The sequence below is a fragment of the Atheta coriaria genome, unplaced genomic scaffold (genome assembly GCF_025399875.1).
Source record: "Atheta coriaria isolate IRGN ID8LTWV9N9 unplaced genomic scaffold, Caltech_Dcor_3.1 hic_scaffold_9_pilon, whole genome shotgun sequence".
Classification (NCBI taxonomy): Eukaryota; Metazoa; Arthropoda; class Insecta; order Coleoptera; family Staphylinidae; genus Dalotia; species Dalotia coriaria.
Genome location: NW_027045451.1, coordinates 55,846 through 70,780, shown reverse-complemented (window position 1 = coordinate 70,780; position 14,935 = coordinate 55,846). Strand labels below are relative to the sequence as shown.

Below are 14,935 nucleotides of genomic sequence, written 5' to 3'. Positions count from 1 at the left end.
TTTTGAAATTTACTTGCTCTATTATTTTATTACTAAATGTACTTACTAGTACCGTTCCCGGTGAGACTGAATATGCGCTAAAATGAGTGCGAAATTTTCTGATAACTTAATCTAATCACAATCCACGAGTCAAGTGAGTAATGCACACAAGTGAATTATTGGTATTTTATTATAACATATGAAACAAGGATAGATTTCTCTTAAATTAAACACTTTGGAAGAGTCGGCGCAAGTTAAGACTTGTTACGATGCGTTATTTCTTCTTTTTCATCTGCTTCAGTTTACGTTTTTCTTCTCGTTTGCGTTCCTTATCAGTCAGGGATTTGTACAGCTTGTAGCCGAAGAATGCTGTGCAAAGAAAGGAAAAGAAAATTAAAGTGCACAGGAAATATTTATCCTACTTCCAGATGGTTACAGATGTAACAAGTTTGCAAAAATAATTCCATTTACCTAGCACACCACTAATCACAACGAGGGCGATCATAAATATAAACATATTCACGGTGCTAGACTCTGTCTTCCCGATATTCACTTCCATCTTTTTATGTGTTTCTATATTTCTAGCAATGTACAACGAGTGAGACACATGTTGCGGTTACATCGCGTTGTTACACGTTGGCCGGCAACGTGTTAAAGTGATAACTGATAACACATAAGCGCAGCGAGGCCATAACACGCACGCAAACAAAAACAAACAACTCACCGAAAATCATAACGATAATGGAAAGCATGAGCAAGAGCAGATAGTACGATCCCCCTGAATAAGGGTCGAAGATGCCGCGGTTGTGGCTCATCGCATCGTTGATTCTGCCTGCGCCCTGGCCTGCTAGTTTGGCTAAAACGTCCGCTTTGTTAGTGAATCCCTCCATGATTTTAGCTTTTTCCTCCTCCGGGATGTCCATCTTTTCTAAGAGGTGTACCATTTGCTCCAAGCTAGGCATTTTGAATTGACCCATATCGGGGGGTAATTCGGGCATGGCACCCTCACTGTCTGCGTCCTGCACCCCCTGCAGTAAATCCATTCCGTCCATTTTGTACGACAAGCGTATGATAACTGACGAGCGGTTAGGCGTTGATTGAAGGTTTTACTAGTTATACAAGTAATGTTACGTCGATTTGATTAGTAGCAGGAATCGGTTATCTATAAGCATACGATGTGACAATTTAATGCTGACTCGAAACGTTTTTATGCCGCTCGCTGTGATTGCGTGATAATGCTACTTCAACAAGTTTTATAAAGCCGATGAAAGTATCGGCCTAAAACTAAGGTGCATGCGGATGTTATGGTTGTAGGTGTGTTACAACATTTAAATAGTTATAATCAGGATTATGTACCAGCGAGCGTGATGATGATTAATGCGGGAAGGACGAAAACGCTATTGGAAAAGCCGTGCTCGATGGGGCCGTCCTGTGTGGCGCTGCTTAAGTCGACCATTATGTGTGTTTTGGGGGCACCTTGGCACCTTAGCAGGTAGTTGAATGATGTGGATGATGAAATTTATATTCTTTGTATAGGAGGGCAGGAATTTGCCCACAGTCTACACCAGTGCACCCTTGGATCAATTTACTCCGTGCGCGTGCGTATAGTTAGGCACAATCCCATTACTATATACCTACTTGGGTTGTTTTATACCACAGTGCACTATTTAAATAATTACAATTTGCATTAGTATTTGCTATTTTCTAGAAAAATTCGTAATTATGTTTGTGTATACTTTGAATTTGATCTGAAAGCGTCTGCTATGGATGCAACTATATGCAACCTGTAGTGCACAAAAGCATTTTATGCAGGTGTGTTTTTGTGTTGCATACAAATAACCTCAAAACTTTTCGCTCGTATTTTAAATGTGTTTGATTCAAAGTAAGCATCAAATAATTAAATAAAATAAGAAGGAAGGAAGATGTTTAAATCTACAACGCTGGGCACGTTTGGTGCAACCACAACCACCCCAAACTCGAACCCAATGAAGGATTACGAAGTAATATCGCCACCGGACGATTCGGTGAGTTGTTTATCGTTTTCACCAAGCACTCTGCCGCAAAACTTCCTGATTGCCGGAAGTTGGGACAACAACGTGCGTTGCTGGGAGGTGGAACAGAGCGGGAAAACAGTCCCGAAATCATTGCAAACCTGTGGCGGTCCAGTGCTGGATGTGTGCTGGAGTGATGATGGCACCAAAGTGTTTATGGCAGGATGTGATAAGCAAGCCAAGGTATGGGACTTGGGCAGTAATCAACTGCTGCAGGTAGCTGCGCATGACGCGCCCATAAAAACATGCCATTGGATCAAAGCACCCAATTACTCATGTCTTATGACTGGCTCATGGGATAAGACTTTGAAATTCTGGGATACGCGTTCGCCCAACCCGATTCTCACTATTAATCTGCCAGAAAGGTGCTACTGTGCTGATGTAGATTATCCAATGGCAGTGGTGAGTACTGCTGGAAGACACATCATTATCTATCAACTGGAGGGGCAACCAAAAGAATTTAAAAAAACTGAGAGTCCACTTAAATATCAGCATAGATGTGTGGCTATTTTCAGGTAGGGAAATATGATAATTGCCAAATATTGCTTAGAAAGTATGTTTTAATTTGCTTGTATCTTGAAACAGAGATAAGAAGAAGGCGCCCACAGGTTATGCCCTGGGATCAGTTGAAGGTCGTGTTGCTATTCAGTATGTTAATCCTCCAAATCCCAAAGACAACTTCACATTCAAGTGCCACCGATCTAACGGTGCACCAAATGGATACCAAGATATTTATGCGGTGAATGATATTGCATTTCATCCGGTGCACGGCACGTTGGCTACGGTGGGGTCGGATGGGACCTTTAGCTTCTGGGATAAGGATGCAAGGACCAAGCTCAAGCCGTCTGAGGCAATGGAGCAGCCGATTTCGCGATGTGCATTCAATCACAATGGGCAGATATTCGCCTATGCTGTGAGCTATGATTGGAGTAAGGGGCACGATTTCTATAATCCGCTCAAAAAGAACAACATTTTCTTGCGGGCTTGTTTTGATGAGCTGAAGCCCAGATCATCGTCATAATTTGCGCAGTAAATAAAAATGAATATGGTCATCATTATGTTTAGTTTTATTAGTAATGATATGAAGATGCGTGCGGCGATCCGTAAAAAGTAGAAAATACCTTAAAAAATCCTTTTATTTTTACGTTACGGCCTTGAAAAGAATTATTTCGCAATTGTCAGTCTTTGTTAGTGTCCAGCTGAGAACTGGCTCACACTTTTTTGCGTATATTCACAAACGACTCGTGCGCACACTACCGAAATGTTCAGGAACTTCAATCGAGTCTTTGGTTGAGTGCGTTTTGTTGTCACGCACTGGAAAGAGCAGCACTTTAATAATCTTCCTGAACGGATTCTCAATAGCTACGAAAATGAGAAAACTCAGGATGAAGGACAGCACTACGTCGCTGACTGCGTAGGAAAACTACAAATATATATTTAGTTTAATTGAAATTGATTGGCAATTGGGCTTTCCCTACCGTCGTGAAGTAACTAAAAGTTCTTGGACTTGACGCCATTCCAACCGCTCGCAATTGAAATAACATGTGAACCAAATAAACGCCATAAACTAGATTTCCCAGGACAATGCAGGGCGACCATGCGAGAGTTTTGTATATCCATGTGGCGTGCCCATATGAGGCGACAAAGATTATTCCAATGGTTCCACAAGCCCAGACACTTCTATGCAGTGAGGTATAGAACGCCGCTTCAATCACATTGTATTCGTGGTAGGGGTTGTAAAACACCGCGCCGCTTGCCATGCCGAAGAAAAGGCATACCAGTGAAAGCAGTGTGAGCAAGTGTGACTGCACCGCCGACATTTTGAAGTCCTTATCTTTCAGTTTATAGAATGCGTACCCACCGAACATGCCAAGAATGTATGTGGAGGCTCGCGTGTGCGTCTTGATGTAGGTGAGGTGGAAGTCGAGGTTGCTTTTAGGGTCGACCAGAAACACTGCTGGATAAAAGTGGAGCACGCCTGGTCTTCGATATACTATTGTTATTACAAATGGTACCAACACAGAAATGAAATAGAGTAGACCCAGAAGAATCTGGCCAAGTTTTTTGTTGTTGTGAAGCACTCTGACGACAAAAATCGCTATAATAAAGTAATGGAAGTCGCAAGGCAGATACCAGGAGTGAATCATGCACTGTAATTAAACAAAACAATAAGTTTAAACATTCAATGCAATAATACATCTAGTTTAGTGTTTACCATATCCGGTCCCCCAACATAGTTGCTGATATATAACAAATTAGACCACCAGTATTTTCGACAATCTTGCACCTCTTTCGGTACAACAAAATTCCAAAATGGCCCCGACCCGATGTGCCGGAAGATGCTGGACCAAAAAAATACGACGAATGCGTAAACTGGAGTTAATCTGAAAGAAATTAACATTTAACAATTGTAATTACAATGCGTCCTTGAAATAATACACACTATATGACATTTGTAATCAATCGCCTTAATGAGATAAGTGAGAGGAAATCGGAGCGGCATTAAGTAGCAACATGAGGTGCCAAGTGAACGTCGAGTACGTGTGCATTAATTACTAGTTGTATGGGTGTTAGACTTTTGCTCATCGATAAATTCAGAATTAATTGCATCTAATAGAACAGACAGTAAACAATTCACCATATGACTAATTTCAACCCGGTAAATAAATTAAAACTGAAACTGCAACAGTTTGCCCTTGAATATCAAAATGCTTGAACGATTAAAACGTGCAGCTACTCTGTGTACCTTTCACAAACGTGTCATGTTTGTCGAAACACATGTGAGTTGATTTTTCGCTATTGTGAATATTAATCCTACCTCATGTAGCGCAGCACAATTATGAGGCCCGGCTGGATAACTTTTTTATTGTATTGTTTGAGCAATCCATATGTGACCAGGATTCCACTCAGAATAAAAAATGTGTCTACGAACAAATCGCCATGAAAGAGGTACCATGACGATAAAGACCTATATTCCTGTGAAAAAGCAGAAGCCGATGTCATTTCATTCCATCTCTAGCCGACCGTCAATGTAATGTTCACCTGTTCAATGTAATCAAAGTTGGAAATGGGTCCCGAAATGTAGGTGCCGAATCGATGATCGGTAACTATCATCACAATTGCAAAAGTCCTAATACCATAGAGGACCTTTAAAGCGCCGTTTGATTCGTCCGCTCGTTGTACATCCTCGTAACTCCTTCGTGCCGAGAATGCGCACAGGATGCGCCCCAGAAGCGAACCTATTTATATCGATCAATTATGTTTGTTGCATTAGTTAATCACTCACGACCTACTCGATTTATTCTCGCGCTGTGATGATCTAACTTCATAAATAGAACCGCTAATTACAAGCAGCACCAGCACGCCAACGAGAATGCTGCAATTATATTTCAATGCAACATTTACGGTCTTTGCTAAGTTGGTATTTAATACCCAAAACTGATGTCAACTCCGTCAAGGACATTGATTTCCTTTTCCCGCTGACAATGCTTCTGTTCAATCTTAGCCACGTACGAGACATTGTACGCGTTGAAGGGATGCACGGTTTTAGTAAGGTACTGATTTAAAGCCCGCTCCAGGTCCATGGCGGTGCAAGATGCTGGCACGCACCATCCAATGTTGATGATGTTTCTTGCTTGCTGTGAGATATCGCCGGTATTCTATGCATTAAAAACGTGTTTACGTTATAAGTATGGTAATCAATCGCGTGGGTAATCAATAATTACGTATAAACGCTTTAAAACGTGATCGTTTGGATTAAAGTTGATCCCAAACGGGTCACTGCGATTATGCACGCTAGGCACATTGGCTTCAATGCGGACGAAACAATGTTGCGTGCGAAAAGGGCCCGATACGCTCATGCATTCATCAAAATTACCAAACTGGAAGTTGGCCCCCTGCAGGGCGCCGACGGAGGATTTTGCTGTGGCATCCCACACTGATTTGGATGCAAGTGATTAAAACCAACAAATATTTTTTTATCTCACGTGCTTGCTTACTTTTATGTGCCCACAAAGTCATATTATTCAAGTGTTCGATGTACAATTGGCTCTCCTCTCGACAAATGGTGTTTTCTGAACGTGGTGCGGCATTTGGTAAGTTGGGAAATGGCATCTTGTCCGAACTGTCATAACTACCCTCCACATAACTGCACAACACACACGTAACAACGATTATCCATGGAAAATTCATGCTGACATTAGGCCCGTGCACGCATTCGTAACAAAGTGGAAAAAAACAATAAAAGTTTTCGCGAAAGGAGAGCGCTCTTATATGACAATCCATTGTCCTTCAACCGATTGCAATTCCCGACATTCTAAAGCAAAAATCATTCAAGGACAATTGGGTACAGGCGGAGATATGTTATCACTGCAACGCTTACTTTTTACTTAATATTTCTCACTAAGTACATTAAACTCTTTAAAAATGTAAATAAATGTGTTTTTAAACCGAAATAGTTAGACGAATGTAAAAATGTAGTTACGTAAATCAACAGGTCTCTGTTCTATTAATATAAATCTGGCTGATCGACTTCTAGCTCACTCCTTCACATTGGAATGGGTGGTTTTGAAGATATTGTTCAGCTCGTCAATGAGCGTCTCGTAGCGAAAGGCGACGCGAATGTCGGGCACATTGGTCCTCGTGATGTCGTTGCCGGCGACGCCCTCCTTGGTGTAGTTGGGCCCCAACCAGTACTGCTTCATCTTGTGTGGGAAGCCCGACATGAGCACGCTGTTCCTCGCAAGCTCGCACATGTCACAACTGGACAGCTTCCATACTTGCGCAGCTATGCTGTACTCCTCCATAAGCGGCTCCTTGGTAAAGTGGAACTGCAGCGGGTCGTCCGTGGATAACGAAACACACAGTCCGCGCGCGAGATATTCGGGTAATGGGTTGCGGTGGTAGTTCAAGAAGAGGCTATTGTTGCTAAGTGGCGACATGGCAATACCAATCTGTGCCAGATAATAAAGATACTGCAAAACGGGAACTTTGCGCAGTAACAGACCATGTGAGATGTTTTCGGAGAGCATGTAACCACAGACCAAGTGCTGCACAGGCCCCGCTTCACCGCAATGTGGACGCAGCACGAATGTGTTGAGGCCGCGATCGGCACGGAAATGATTCACCACCGCAATGTTGGCGTACATGTAGTATTGGTAGTAGGCGTACGGCGGGTTCTCGGTGTCGCTCCATGTGTCCGGTGAATTGATGTCCTTCTCAAAGAGCGGATTCTCTGGCTTGCTTTCGTCGTCCACCGAATCAAAGCCAATGACATACTGAAGGAATTTGTGCAGTTCCGGGTGCGACGATGGCACTGCAGTGACTTCCAATAGTGGTAAGAAAATATTGGTCAGGATCTCCTGGAAGTGCTCCATCATGTTGTTCAATTTGAAGATATCGCTGCAATCAACAATCAGTAACAATAATATCGATTTTATCATTCACCACAAGCAACTCACAATAAACGAGGTATCTGAATCAACCATCTAACGTTGTCAGAATAAACATCTGAAGCGATGGCCCATTTTGCTAGTTTGTCCCATTCCTCGCGACTCTTGCCGTAAATGCTCAGACGTAGCTCCGCATTCTGATACTTTGATTCCTCCAAATCACTCGCGACTTCCTTGATAATACGAGCAAAGTACTTCCCGTTGAGGTAATTGTCCGTCTTAAGGAAGACTTCTCGCAGCCTGCTTTCGCCAATGGGGTTGTATTTGGCGTTGAACTTATCAAAGCGATGAAACGTGTTGCGATCGGCGTGTACGTCCAACATGTCGACGGTGAGGTCGTATGTGGTAAGATTCATCGACTGAAAAGCAGGTTGTGTTATCGCAAAATGATTTAGGAAGGCACACATGTGAGAAATTTGAATGTATCCCAGCAGCAAGGAGAGGGAAGTCTCTGAAATGAGTCTATTCATTATTCACATTCAGGTGAGCATCATCATCGCATCAACCAAATAATTTTCATTCTATGCTTAGTAAGCCGCGCATTTCTCCAGCAAATGGTTTGGAATGGAATTCATGCCTTTAAATGAATGGAGATTGGTGTTGAGGGGGCAATAATGAGAACTACAGAAATCCGAACTGATTTGGCCTTTAAAAAATGCGCTTACCTGAAGCAAATCAAAGAAAGAAACTTTCTTTCCATAGCAAACAGTCATTAGAATCTAATCATGAAATGCAACGATATAACAAACATGGTTTACACAGCTCGCTGCGACGCTGGCAGATTACTCACTTGAAACACCTCCTTGAGCGTCATTTTCTTGCCGTTGTTGTTTGTCACCACCTCGTCGGCGTGGTTTTTGAGTGTCTTCTTGATAAAACGCAGTAGGTGCTTCTGGTTCATGCAGGACGCGGCGTGAATATGCGTGTCGACCTTTCTTATGTTGTAGAAATCGCGATGGGGCACTGCTTTCTGCGAAGCCAGCTCGCGTAGCTCGTTGAGAAGGACGTGCAGTTGAAATTTAGAGGAAAGATAACTCAGTCGTCGATAGCAGAATGATTTTCTGCCAAAAAAATGGGCCAAGGTCTTAAGTGGGGAACAAGTTTTGGTAAAAATACTTACAATGGTCCGTCGGCAATCATGTTACACATGGTATTCATGTCGGTGACGAACTGATCCAAGTCCGGATAAGGATAGTCGCACTGCTTATCTTCGGCAAGTGCTTCATCGCTGGCAAAAACGTGAAAGACACCCCTATGCGATTTGAATCTGTAGTTGCAGTCATCTTCAACATCAGGGGCTACCCAGGGATTCGCACTGCCAGACGGCGGATGAATTGGATGCTCTAAAATAACAACAATTTGTTATTCAACCAGTTACAATTCACGCTCCCGACAAACGCAACAAAGTATTAATTACAGCCTTCCCCACACGCTTTCAGCAACCTGTCCTCTAGGCGCTTATTGATGCCTCAGGATCGATTGCTTAAAAATGTCTGATTGTGGAGTGTTAGAAAACACACACGCAGCGCAATCAAGTACACACACGCACACACTGATGCACACAGTTGTGGGTGGTGTGTGGTGGTGAAGACACGGATGCGTTTTTACCTTCGAAAAAGCTATCAGCTCGGCCACGCAACGAAGATAAGCTGTAATCTTCCATGTCGAAGATCTCGAGAAGGCTCTCGGCGTCTTCACGCGGTTCTACTATAGGGGGCATTTACATCATCATGCATTTCGTCGTGTTCAAACTAAAGACCCCAAAAATGGATCCTGCTACACTTTGTGGCATACTAAACCACTACAGTAATATTTATACTACATAATTATATGATCTACGACTAATCGTAACGTACCTTCAATTGTTTGCTTGTCATCGTGATGGAGCAGGTCGTGATCGTGGTCGGGGTTAAGAAAACGGGACGTGGTAGCGGCGAAACTTTGGTGGGATACGGCCATGTAACGCTGACGAATCCGTAAGGCATCTACCAGCAACTTAGAAGCAAGTGCCAAGTCTTCAAGGGGGACCTAAAGAAACTCGTATATTGTAGAAAATTTAAAGAAACTTTCGACGTCGGGTTAAACTTATTACCCCACTGGTATCCTCTCCTGAAATGGATACCCGTTGGAAATGAGGCACGAAATCATGTTCATCCAGAGTCGCTTTGGTGATATCATCGGGAGCACCCACGGATGGCTCGTAGTGAGACTTGCGATCTTCGAAAACCCTAAACAAATTCAATTTCCTGTATTCTCCGAAGCAATTTAACTTTAAATTTATAATATCGACCGTTTATAATATGGTTGATTTTCGTATTCTTCAGCATGGCCAAACATGTTGATAATCGAGAAGACCGCGAGTAACTGGCCTGCTTAGGATATAGGGCGTCATTAAAGACGATCAAAGCAAATAGTGTGCAACATGCTATGCGAAGATAATTACCATTTTCTATTGGAAAATTCAGTTTATCCCACACGCAATTAAATGCCATTACTCACGAAAATAATTCAACATTACAAATTAGTTTCGTCGCGCAGGAAGCAGCTGAATAAATGGCTGCAGGCCAAACAAATATTTGTCAATTTTATATTGCTCAAGTGTCTAAATTTTTAGTTCAACCCCACCACTTTTTGTGGGTTGGCCGAATGTATAAAAGATGGCCGCGCAGTGTGCATCGCGCTCAGTCGCGCCTGAGTCGTCCGGCGGTGCAGTTGCAGCTCTCTACGTTTTCCCCACCTCTCTCTTCGGTTCGCATATTAAGTGTTGCACATTTTCTAATTTTAACGGTAGCAACCAAATGAATTTATGATAAGCTTCTTATAGATAATTCAATTTATCGCAGGTTATAAGTTCTGAAAATACTCACTTGACATTTATTTGCCTCTGAATGGCGAGTTTCTTTTCAATTTGCTCGATAGGGAACTGCGGCACCTCGTACGGCGCCGAAATTTCATTCGGTAAATCATTCTGCAGATCGTTGACCGGATATCTGGAGCTAAACGCCGGGCTCTCACTGCCTGAAATCAAGCAACAGCGCAATTAAAACACTACAGTTGACGCTGGCGTGACCTTTTGAACTTGTTCCAAGTATTTATGTTTACTTGAATGTTGAAATCTATTTTTAGTCGCAACATTAATCCGTAGCGCATTCACACACGTATTTTTACACAATAAACATCCGAAAATTCACAAGTCAGATAACACAAGTGTATTAAGTTACAATACAAATAATCATATTCTGCGTAAGTGTTAATTATTTGCAGCTGACGATGTGGAAAGTTTTTCATTTGCGCTCGAGCTGTCTACTTACATTCGGAAATTTTCCGTATAATGTTGCCAAAATCATCCTTAGTCCAGTTGATGTCTAACAAGCCATTGTTGGACGCAGTATTCTCCATCGATTAGTTTCTTATTTGTTTTACATTTGCACAAACGATGCGAATCGCAGGACTACAGCACGTCCAACCGCATCAAACGTTGTTTGAGCAATAGTGTGTTAGGTTGTGTGGCTGCCTTACGACTTACGACGCACAGCTAGCGTAATAAGCTTTTAATCAGCAATGGCGGGATCGCAAATGAAAACAAAGCTGCTACTAAGCAGATTATCACGCCAGTCGTCGTCGCGACCATGAACTACATGTGTACTATAACTGCCTACGCTGAGAATCTATGCTCTTTATCTCTATTCTACCTTTACTTGTAAAAATTATCATCACAGTATACCTGAAATTACGCAGTGATAAAAATGTCTCAAGAATTGTCGATGCTTGCAGTAAAATCTCAATCCAACATGATACAAAACAGCAAACATTGCAATAATGATTTCTGACGTTTTTCAAAATGTTGACATTCCTATGACGCAAATATTGATTTCATTACCTTCGTCCAGGAACGAGTTAAGTCGGAGGAACGTCGGCGTGGATGCGTACAAGTCGGCGGTCTCGTCCGGAGTGCGCGACAGGATAATGCCTCGCTGAGACATTATCGCTAATATCAGGGGATGATTGACGCACTCACGCCGTGTGCGTCTGCTAACCAACTAAACTGACCTAGAGGCGCATGTTGGATTGAAAAGCACCGGCTAAAAATAATCGCACTTCCCGGTGACGCTAAGTTTGTTTCGGATCGGGCGCAAACACGCGTGCCTAAAATACGCCGAGGGGCGGAGACATCGCAAATAAACTCCGCCGCCAAAAATATCCGAATTGCAATATCGACGAGGTGTGAGTCGGCACGTTTATTTTGTTTACATTTTAAATTTGCACATCATTATTACCTTGAGTCCCCCCAAAGTAAATATCAATTTATTTCAGACGCCCGCAGTTCGTGTTTTGCTTACCACAGTTTATTTCCTTGTGCACAAAAAATTCCACTGACAAATAGAGCGCAAACACTTTCCTTTGCATGACACCCACACACCCGCGCCATAACATGCGATCGCATCGTTATCTTTGAGAATTTACTTGCCATCCTAATATTCTTCTTTCTTGTCAGAAACTTGTCAGAATTGAAGAAAATTAAACTAGCGCCTCAGTCACGCATTCCTACTACATTACATTATGTGTGTGTTATGAATATTACCTTCGTCAAGGTACCTCGGTATACCTCTCTGACTCATTATCGGCGGCGTACTGCCACGCTGCAAAGCCTCGTTCATCCGCACTTGTCCACACTTTTTCGTACAACACCGCGGCGCGAGCGCCCACGTTACAAACACCGCACGACAATAATCGAAGTAAATCAAAACTATGTCAGGACGTCAATTGTGTGACAGTAAACAGAGATAAGCACAGATAAGGAACATTAATGAGCGAGGGTCACTCACCGTCACGCCCTTCCTGGTGCAGAGTGCCGCCTAGCAGACCATCGCCTTCCACATCGTCTGCATAGAAGCTCATGAGAGGGTCAACGGAGATCCTCCTCGCTTTCGCTGGCGAAACAGCTGCTGAACTGAACGGATGGGCCGTTGCGATGGTGTCGGTGCCGGTGTTGTGAATCGAGGCGCCGTTTTCGCCCATTCTCTATCGATCCGCGTCCGCAGAGCACAGAGCCTCGACGGGCGGAATCCGACGCGGCGTCGCGTCGCGAGAAACGCAATGCGGGTCAGCTGCTGGCCGAAACAAACCAGTACGGAACCTGTTGCCCTAGTATTTCTGCTTTTATTGTTTAAGTGTAATCAAACGACAAACAAGTGTATGCTTCTAAAATATTATTTATATGCATATATTTTAATTACTAAACGCTAATTGTGTTTATGATTGCGGTAGGTTTGCTGCATCGCTAGTCGCACTAAATTCAAAATCACTCTCGGTTGCTTCTTTTTGTTCGCCCTGTGGATGTGGCGTGCTCTCCGATTCGGTGTCCAATAATTCCAATAGATTTGCTTGCGGACTTGTTGCAACTGTTTCAATGTCACCAATGGTACCGGCTCCTTCACTATTATATAATTGCTGAGTGACCAACTCAGGTCCTGCGTATTCAGCTTCTTCATTATTACCGTCATCATAATAAACATTTTCGATAGGATCGCCGGTAGCTGCCTGGTCCTGTGGATAGTCGGCCATTTCTCCACCCATGTTGGTATCATATTGATAGTTTTGATCATTCTCATCGTACTGTTGTTCGGTGTACTTGTATTCCTGGGTCGCCTCATCGTAATGCATTTGCTGACCGTTTTCGTCGTAGTAGACTTGGCGATTTTGGTCATCGTATGCAATTGCTTGATCAGATTCGCCATATTGCATGTTATCAGTAGTTGGCTCTTCAAAGTGCTGCTCAGCAGGTGGTTGGCTTAGACTGCCCAAGTCAACATTTTGTTCTTCTAACGTTTGACAATTGAATGCTTGTGGTAATACATTTTCTGAATATTCTTCACCTTCTGCTCCTTGTTTGTGATTATCAGTTTCTTCGTAGTATTGATATTGATCATGGTTTGGAATGTTCTCGATATGTTCCAACGCTGTAGACGCTTCTATTTCATCATTAACTTGTGCGTTCAATTGTACCTGGTCCAAACCCGCAGATATAATCTCTTCGTTGTCGTGAGTTATCTCTGGAGCGCTGTTTTCGTGAAGATCGAGTTGTAATATTTCAGGGGGAGATAATATTTTGTCCGTGTCTGTGATAATTTCTTCGCAATCTTGGTTCACCGTTTCATTCATTCCCATTTTTAACGGTGATATTTCATTTGCTTTCCCATCTTCAAACACTTCAAGTTCATTTTCTTGCTTCAGTGTGATACCTGGCAAAGAATTTTGATTCTCATCGACATTTTGCATAATATCATTAGAATTAAGTATTTCTTTTACTGGGTGGATATAATCCTCCATGTTTAAACATTCCTCGGAGCTGAAATTTGACTTTTTCGAATTCATTTCCGCATTGAACTGATGATCAGTATGCGCAGCGATAACACTCGTATTGGAATCGTCGGTATCATCTTCAACCGCCACACTCTGTCTCTTCGCAGGAGTGGCATTGAAATCACCGCGCATTGAATTCCGTTCAATCATTGGCCGCGCTTGTAAGTGATCCGCATTGCCAAGGTCATGCATCCAAAACGGTTTAGAAGTTTCGCGTATTTCCACTCTTGTCGTTTTCGGGTGGTGAGAATCAATAAATTTGTTCAAGGTCGTGCTCAGGGGCAATACGGCTTCCTTTTCTTTTACCTTGCTCTCGTGCTCGATCCTAGTTAAGAACGATCGATACTGATTACGCAGTTGTTTGAATCGCGCCGATCTCGCTTCGAAAACGGCAGCGCGACTCTCAATGTTTTCCAACATGTGCAGGATTTGTGTGTTCCGCTCCTGTCGCTTTTGGTGTTCCTCCACGAATCGCCTGTACTGTGTCTTGAGGCGCTTAAAATACAATTGCTCCCTAGAAAGGGATTAGATGATCACAATAAAGAATTACGGTAATTAACAGTCTTACTCTTCGTGTGTAACTTGCATCATCGTGTTAAACTTCATCTCGAGTTGCAAGCGCTCCTGTTCACTACAAACAAATAAACAGGGTCACTCGGGCAAATCAAGGTACACTACAAACAAATCGAAACACTGCATTTACCTTATTCGCAACCGTTCCTGCAATTGAAGAAATTTTTGGTAATATCCTTCGACGTCTGCTGGGCTGCCATTTTGAAATGACATTTTCATAAATGCGGATGCGCTGAATTTGATTATCAGTCAAACAGCACACATTATAATTTATTATTTATTTGTTGTCGGTATGAATAGTTGCTTCACACTCGCCCAGCGCGATGCACCAACTGCGCCAAACAAAGTACGAGCCGCAGGATACACATGTTGTCCCGATCATAACCGCCGACCAACACAACATATCCGCGTTATTATGCCCACATTTAAACGAATGTTTTGCAGAACGCACGACACGCAAGATTGGAGCGCTCGGTGCCAAGACACGAGCAATAGGTTCATAGGACACTACATTCATAT

At 42.9% G+C, this 14,935-nt stretch overlaps 5 protein-coding genes across 12 annotated transcripts; 1 reads left to right on the top strand and 4 right to left on the bottom strand.

Annotated features, from left to right (window-relative positions):
* Positions 1 to 151: 151 nt before the first annotated feature.
* On the bottom strand, positions 152 to 1,174 carry LOC135798734 (uncharacterized). The gene is made up of 2 exons (XM_065311663.1): positions 704 to 1,174; positions 152 to 348 (listed from the first exon to the last, which is right to left on the bottom strand). The coding sequence occupies exons 1-2, from the start codon at positions 1,029 to 1,031 to the stop codon at positions 254 to 256; spliced, it is 423 nt and encodes a 140-aa protein (XP_065167735.1). The 5' UTR covers positions 1,032 to 1,174; the 3' UTR covers positions 152 to 253.
* Positions 1,175 to 1,328: 154 nt separating this feature from the next.
* Positions 1,329 to 3,085, top strand: Rae1 (ribonucleic acid export 1). The gene is made up of 2 exons (XM_065311662.1): positions 1,329 to 2,545; positions 2,616 to 3,085. The coding sequence occupies exons 1-2, from the start codon at positions 1,902 to 1,904 to the stop codon at positions 3,049 to 3,051; spliced, it is 1,080 nt and encodes a 359-aa protein (XP_065167734.1). The 5' UTR covers positions 1,329 to 1,901; the 3' UTR covers positions 3,052 to 3,085.
* A 63-nt stretch (positions 3,086 to 3,148) lies between these two features.
* LOC135798730 (nose resistant to fluoxetine protein 6-like) lies at positions 3,149 to 6,285 on the bottom strand. Its single transcript, XM_065311659.1, has 9 exons — positions 6,029 to 6,285; positions 5,756 to 5,967; positions 5,463 to 5,689; positions 5,324 to 5,406; positions 5,073 to 5,269; positions 4,849 to 5,006; positions 4,246 to 4,414; positions 3,509 to 4,180; positions 3,149 to 3,453 (listed from the first exon to the last, which is right to left on the bottom strand). The coding sequence occupies exons 1-9, from the start codon at positions 6,219 to 6,221 to the stop codon at positions 3,262 to 3,264; spliced, it is 2,103 nt and encodes a 700-aa protein (XP_065167731.1). The 5' UTR covers positions 6,222 to 6,285; the 3' UTR covers positions 3,149 to 3,261.
* A 107-nt stretch (positions 6,286 to 6,392) lies between these two features.
* AMPdeam (AMP deaminase) lies at positions 6,393 to 12,514 on the bottom strand. Of its 8 annotated transcripts, none has more exons than XM_065311650.1 (10): positions 12,307 to 12,514; positions 10,348 to 10,498; positions 9,573 to 9,708; positions 9,337 to 9,508; positions 9,089 to 9,187; positions 8,601 to 8,823; positions 8,271 to 8,541; positions 8,146 to 8,199; positions 7,490 to 7,839; positions 6,393 to 7,430 (listed from the first exon to the last, which is right to left on the bottom strand). In XM_065311650.1, the coding sequence occupies exons 1-10, from the start codon at positions 12,497 to 12,499 to the stop codon at positions 6,569 to 6,571; spliced, it is 2,511 nt and encodes an 836-aa protein (XP_065167722.1). In that variant the 5' UTR covers positions 12,500 to 12,514; the 3' UTR covers positions 6,393 to 6,568. The 8 variants fall into 8 exon arrangements, with proteins under 8 accessions (XP_065167722.1, XP_065167723.1, XP_065167729.1 ...); XM_065311651.1 differs by having other exon boundaries at positions 9,089 to 9,184; XM_065311657.1 differs by lacking the exon at positions 12,307 to 12,514 and adding an exon at positions 12,063 to 12,202.
* Positions 12,515 to 12,620: 106 nt separating this feature from the next.
* On the bottom strand, positions 12,621 to 14,819 carry LOC135798731 (uncharacterized). The gene is made up of 3 exons (XM_065311660.1): positions 14,547 to 14,819; positions 14,412 to 14,474; positions 12,621 to 14,357 (listed from the first exon to the last, which is right to left on the bottom strand). Exons 1-3 carry the CDS (start codon positions 14,633 to 14,635, stop codon positions 12,734 to 12,736), a joined length of 1,776 nt encoding a protein of 591 aa, XP_065167732.1. The 5' UTR covers positions 14,636 to 14,819; the 3' UTR covers positions 12,621 to 12,733.
* Positions 14,820 to 14,935: the final 116 nt, after the last annotated feature.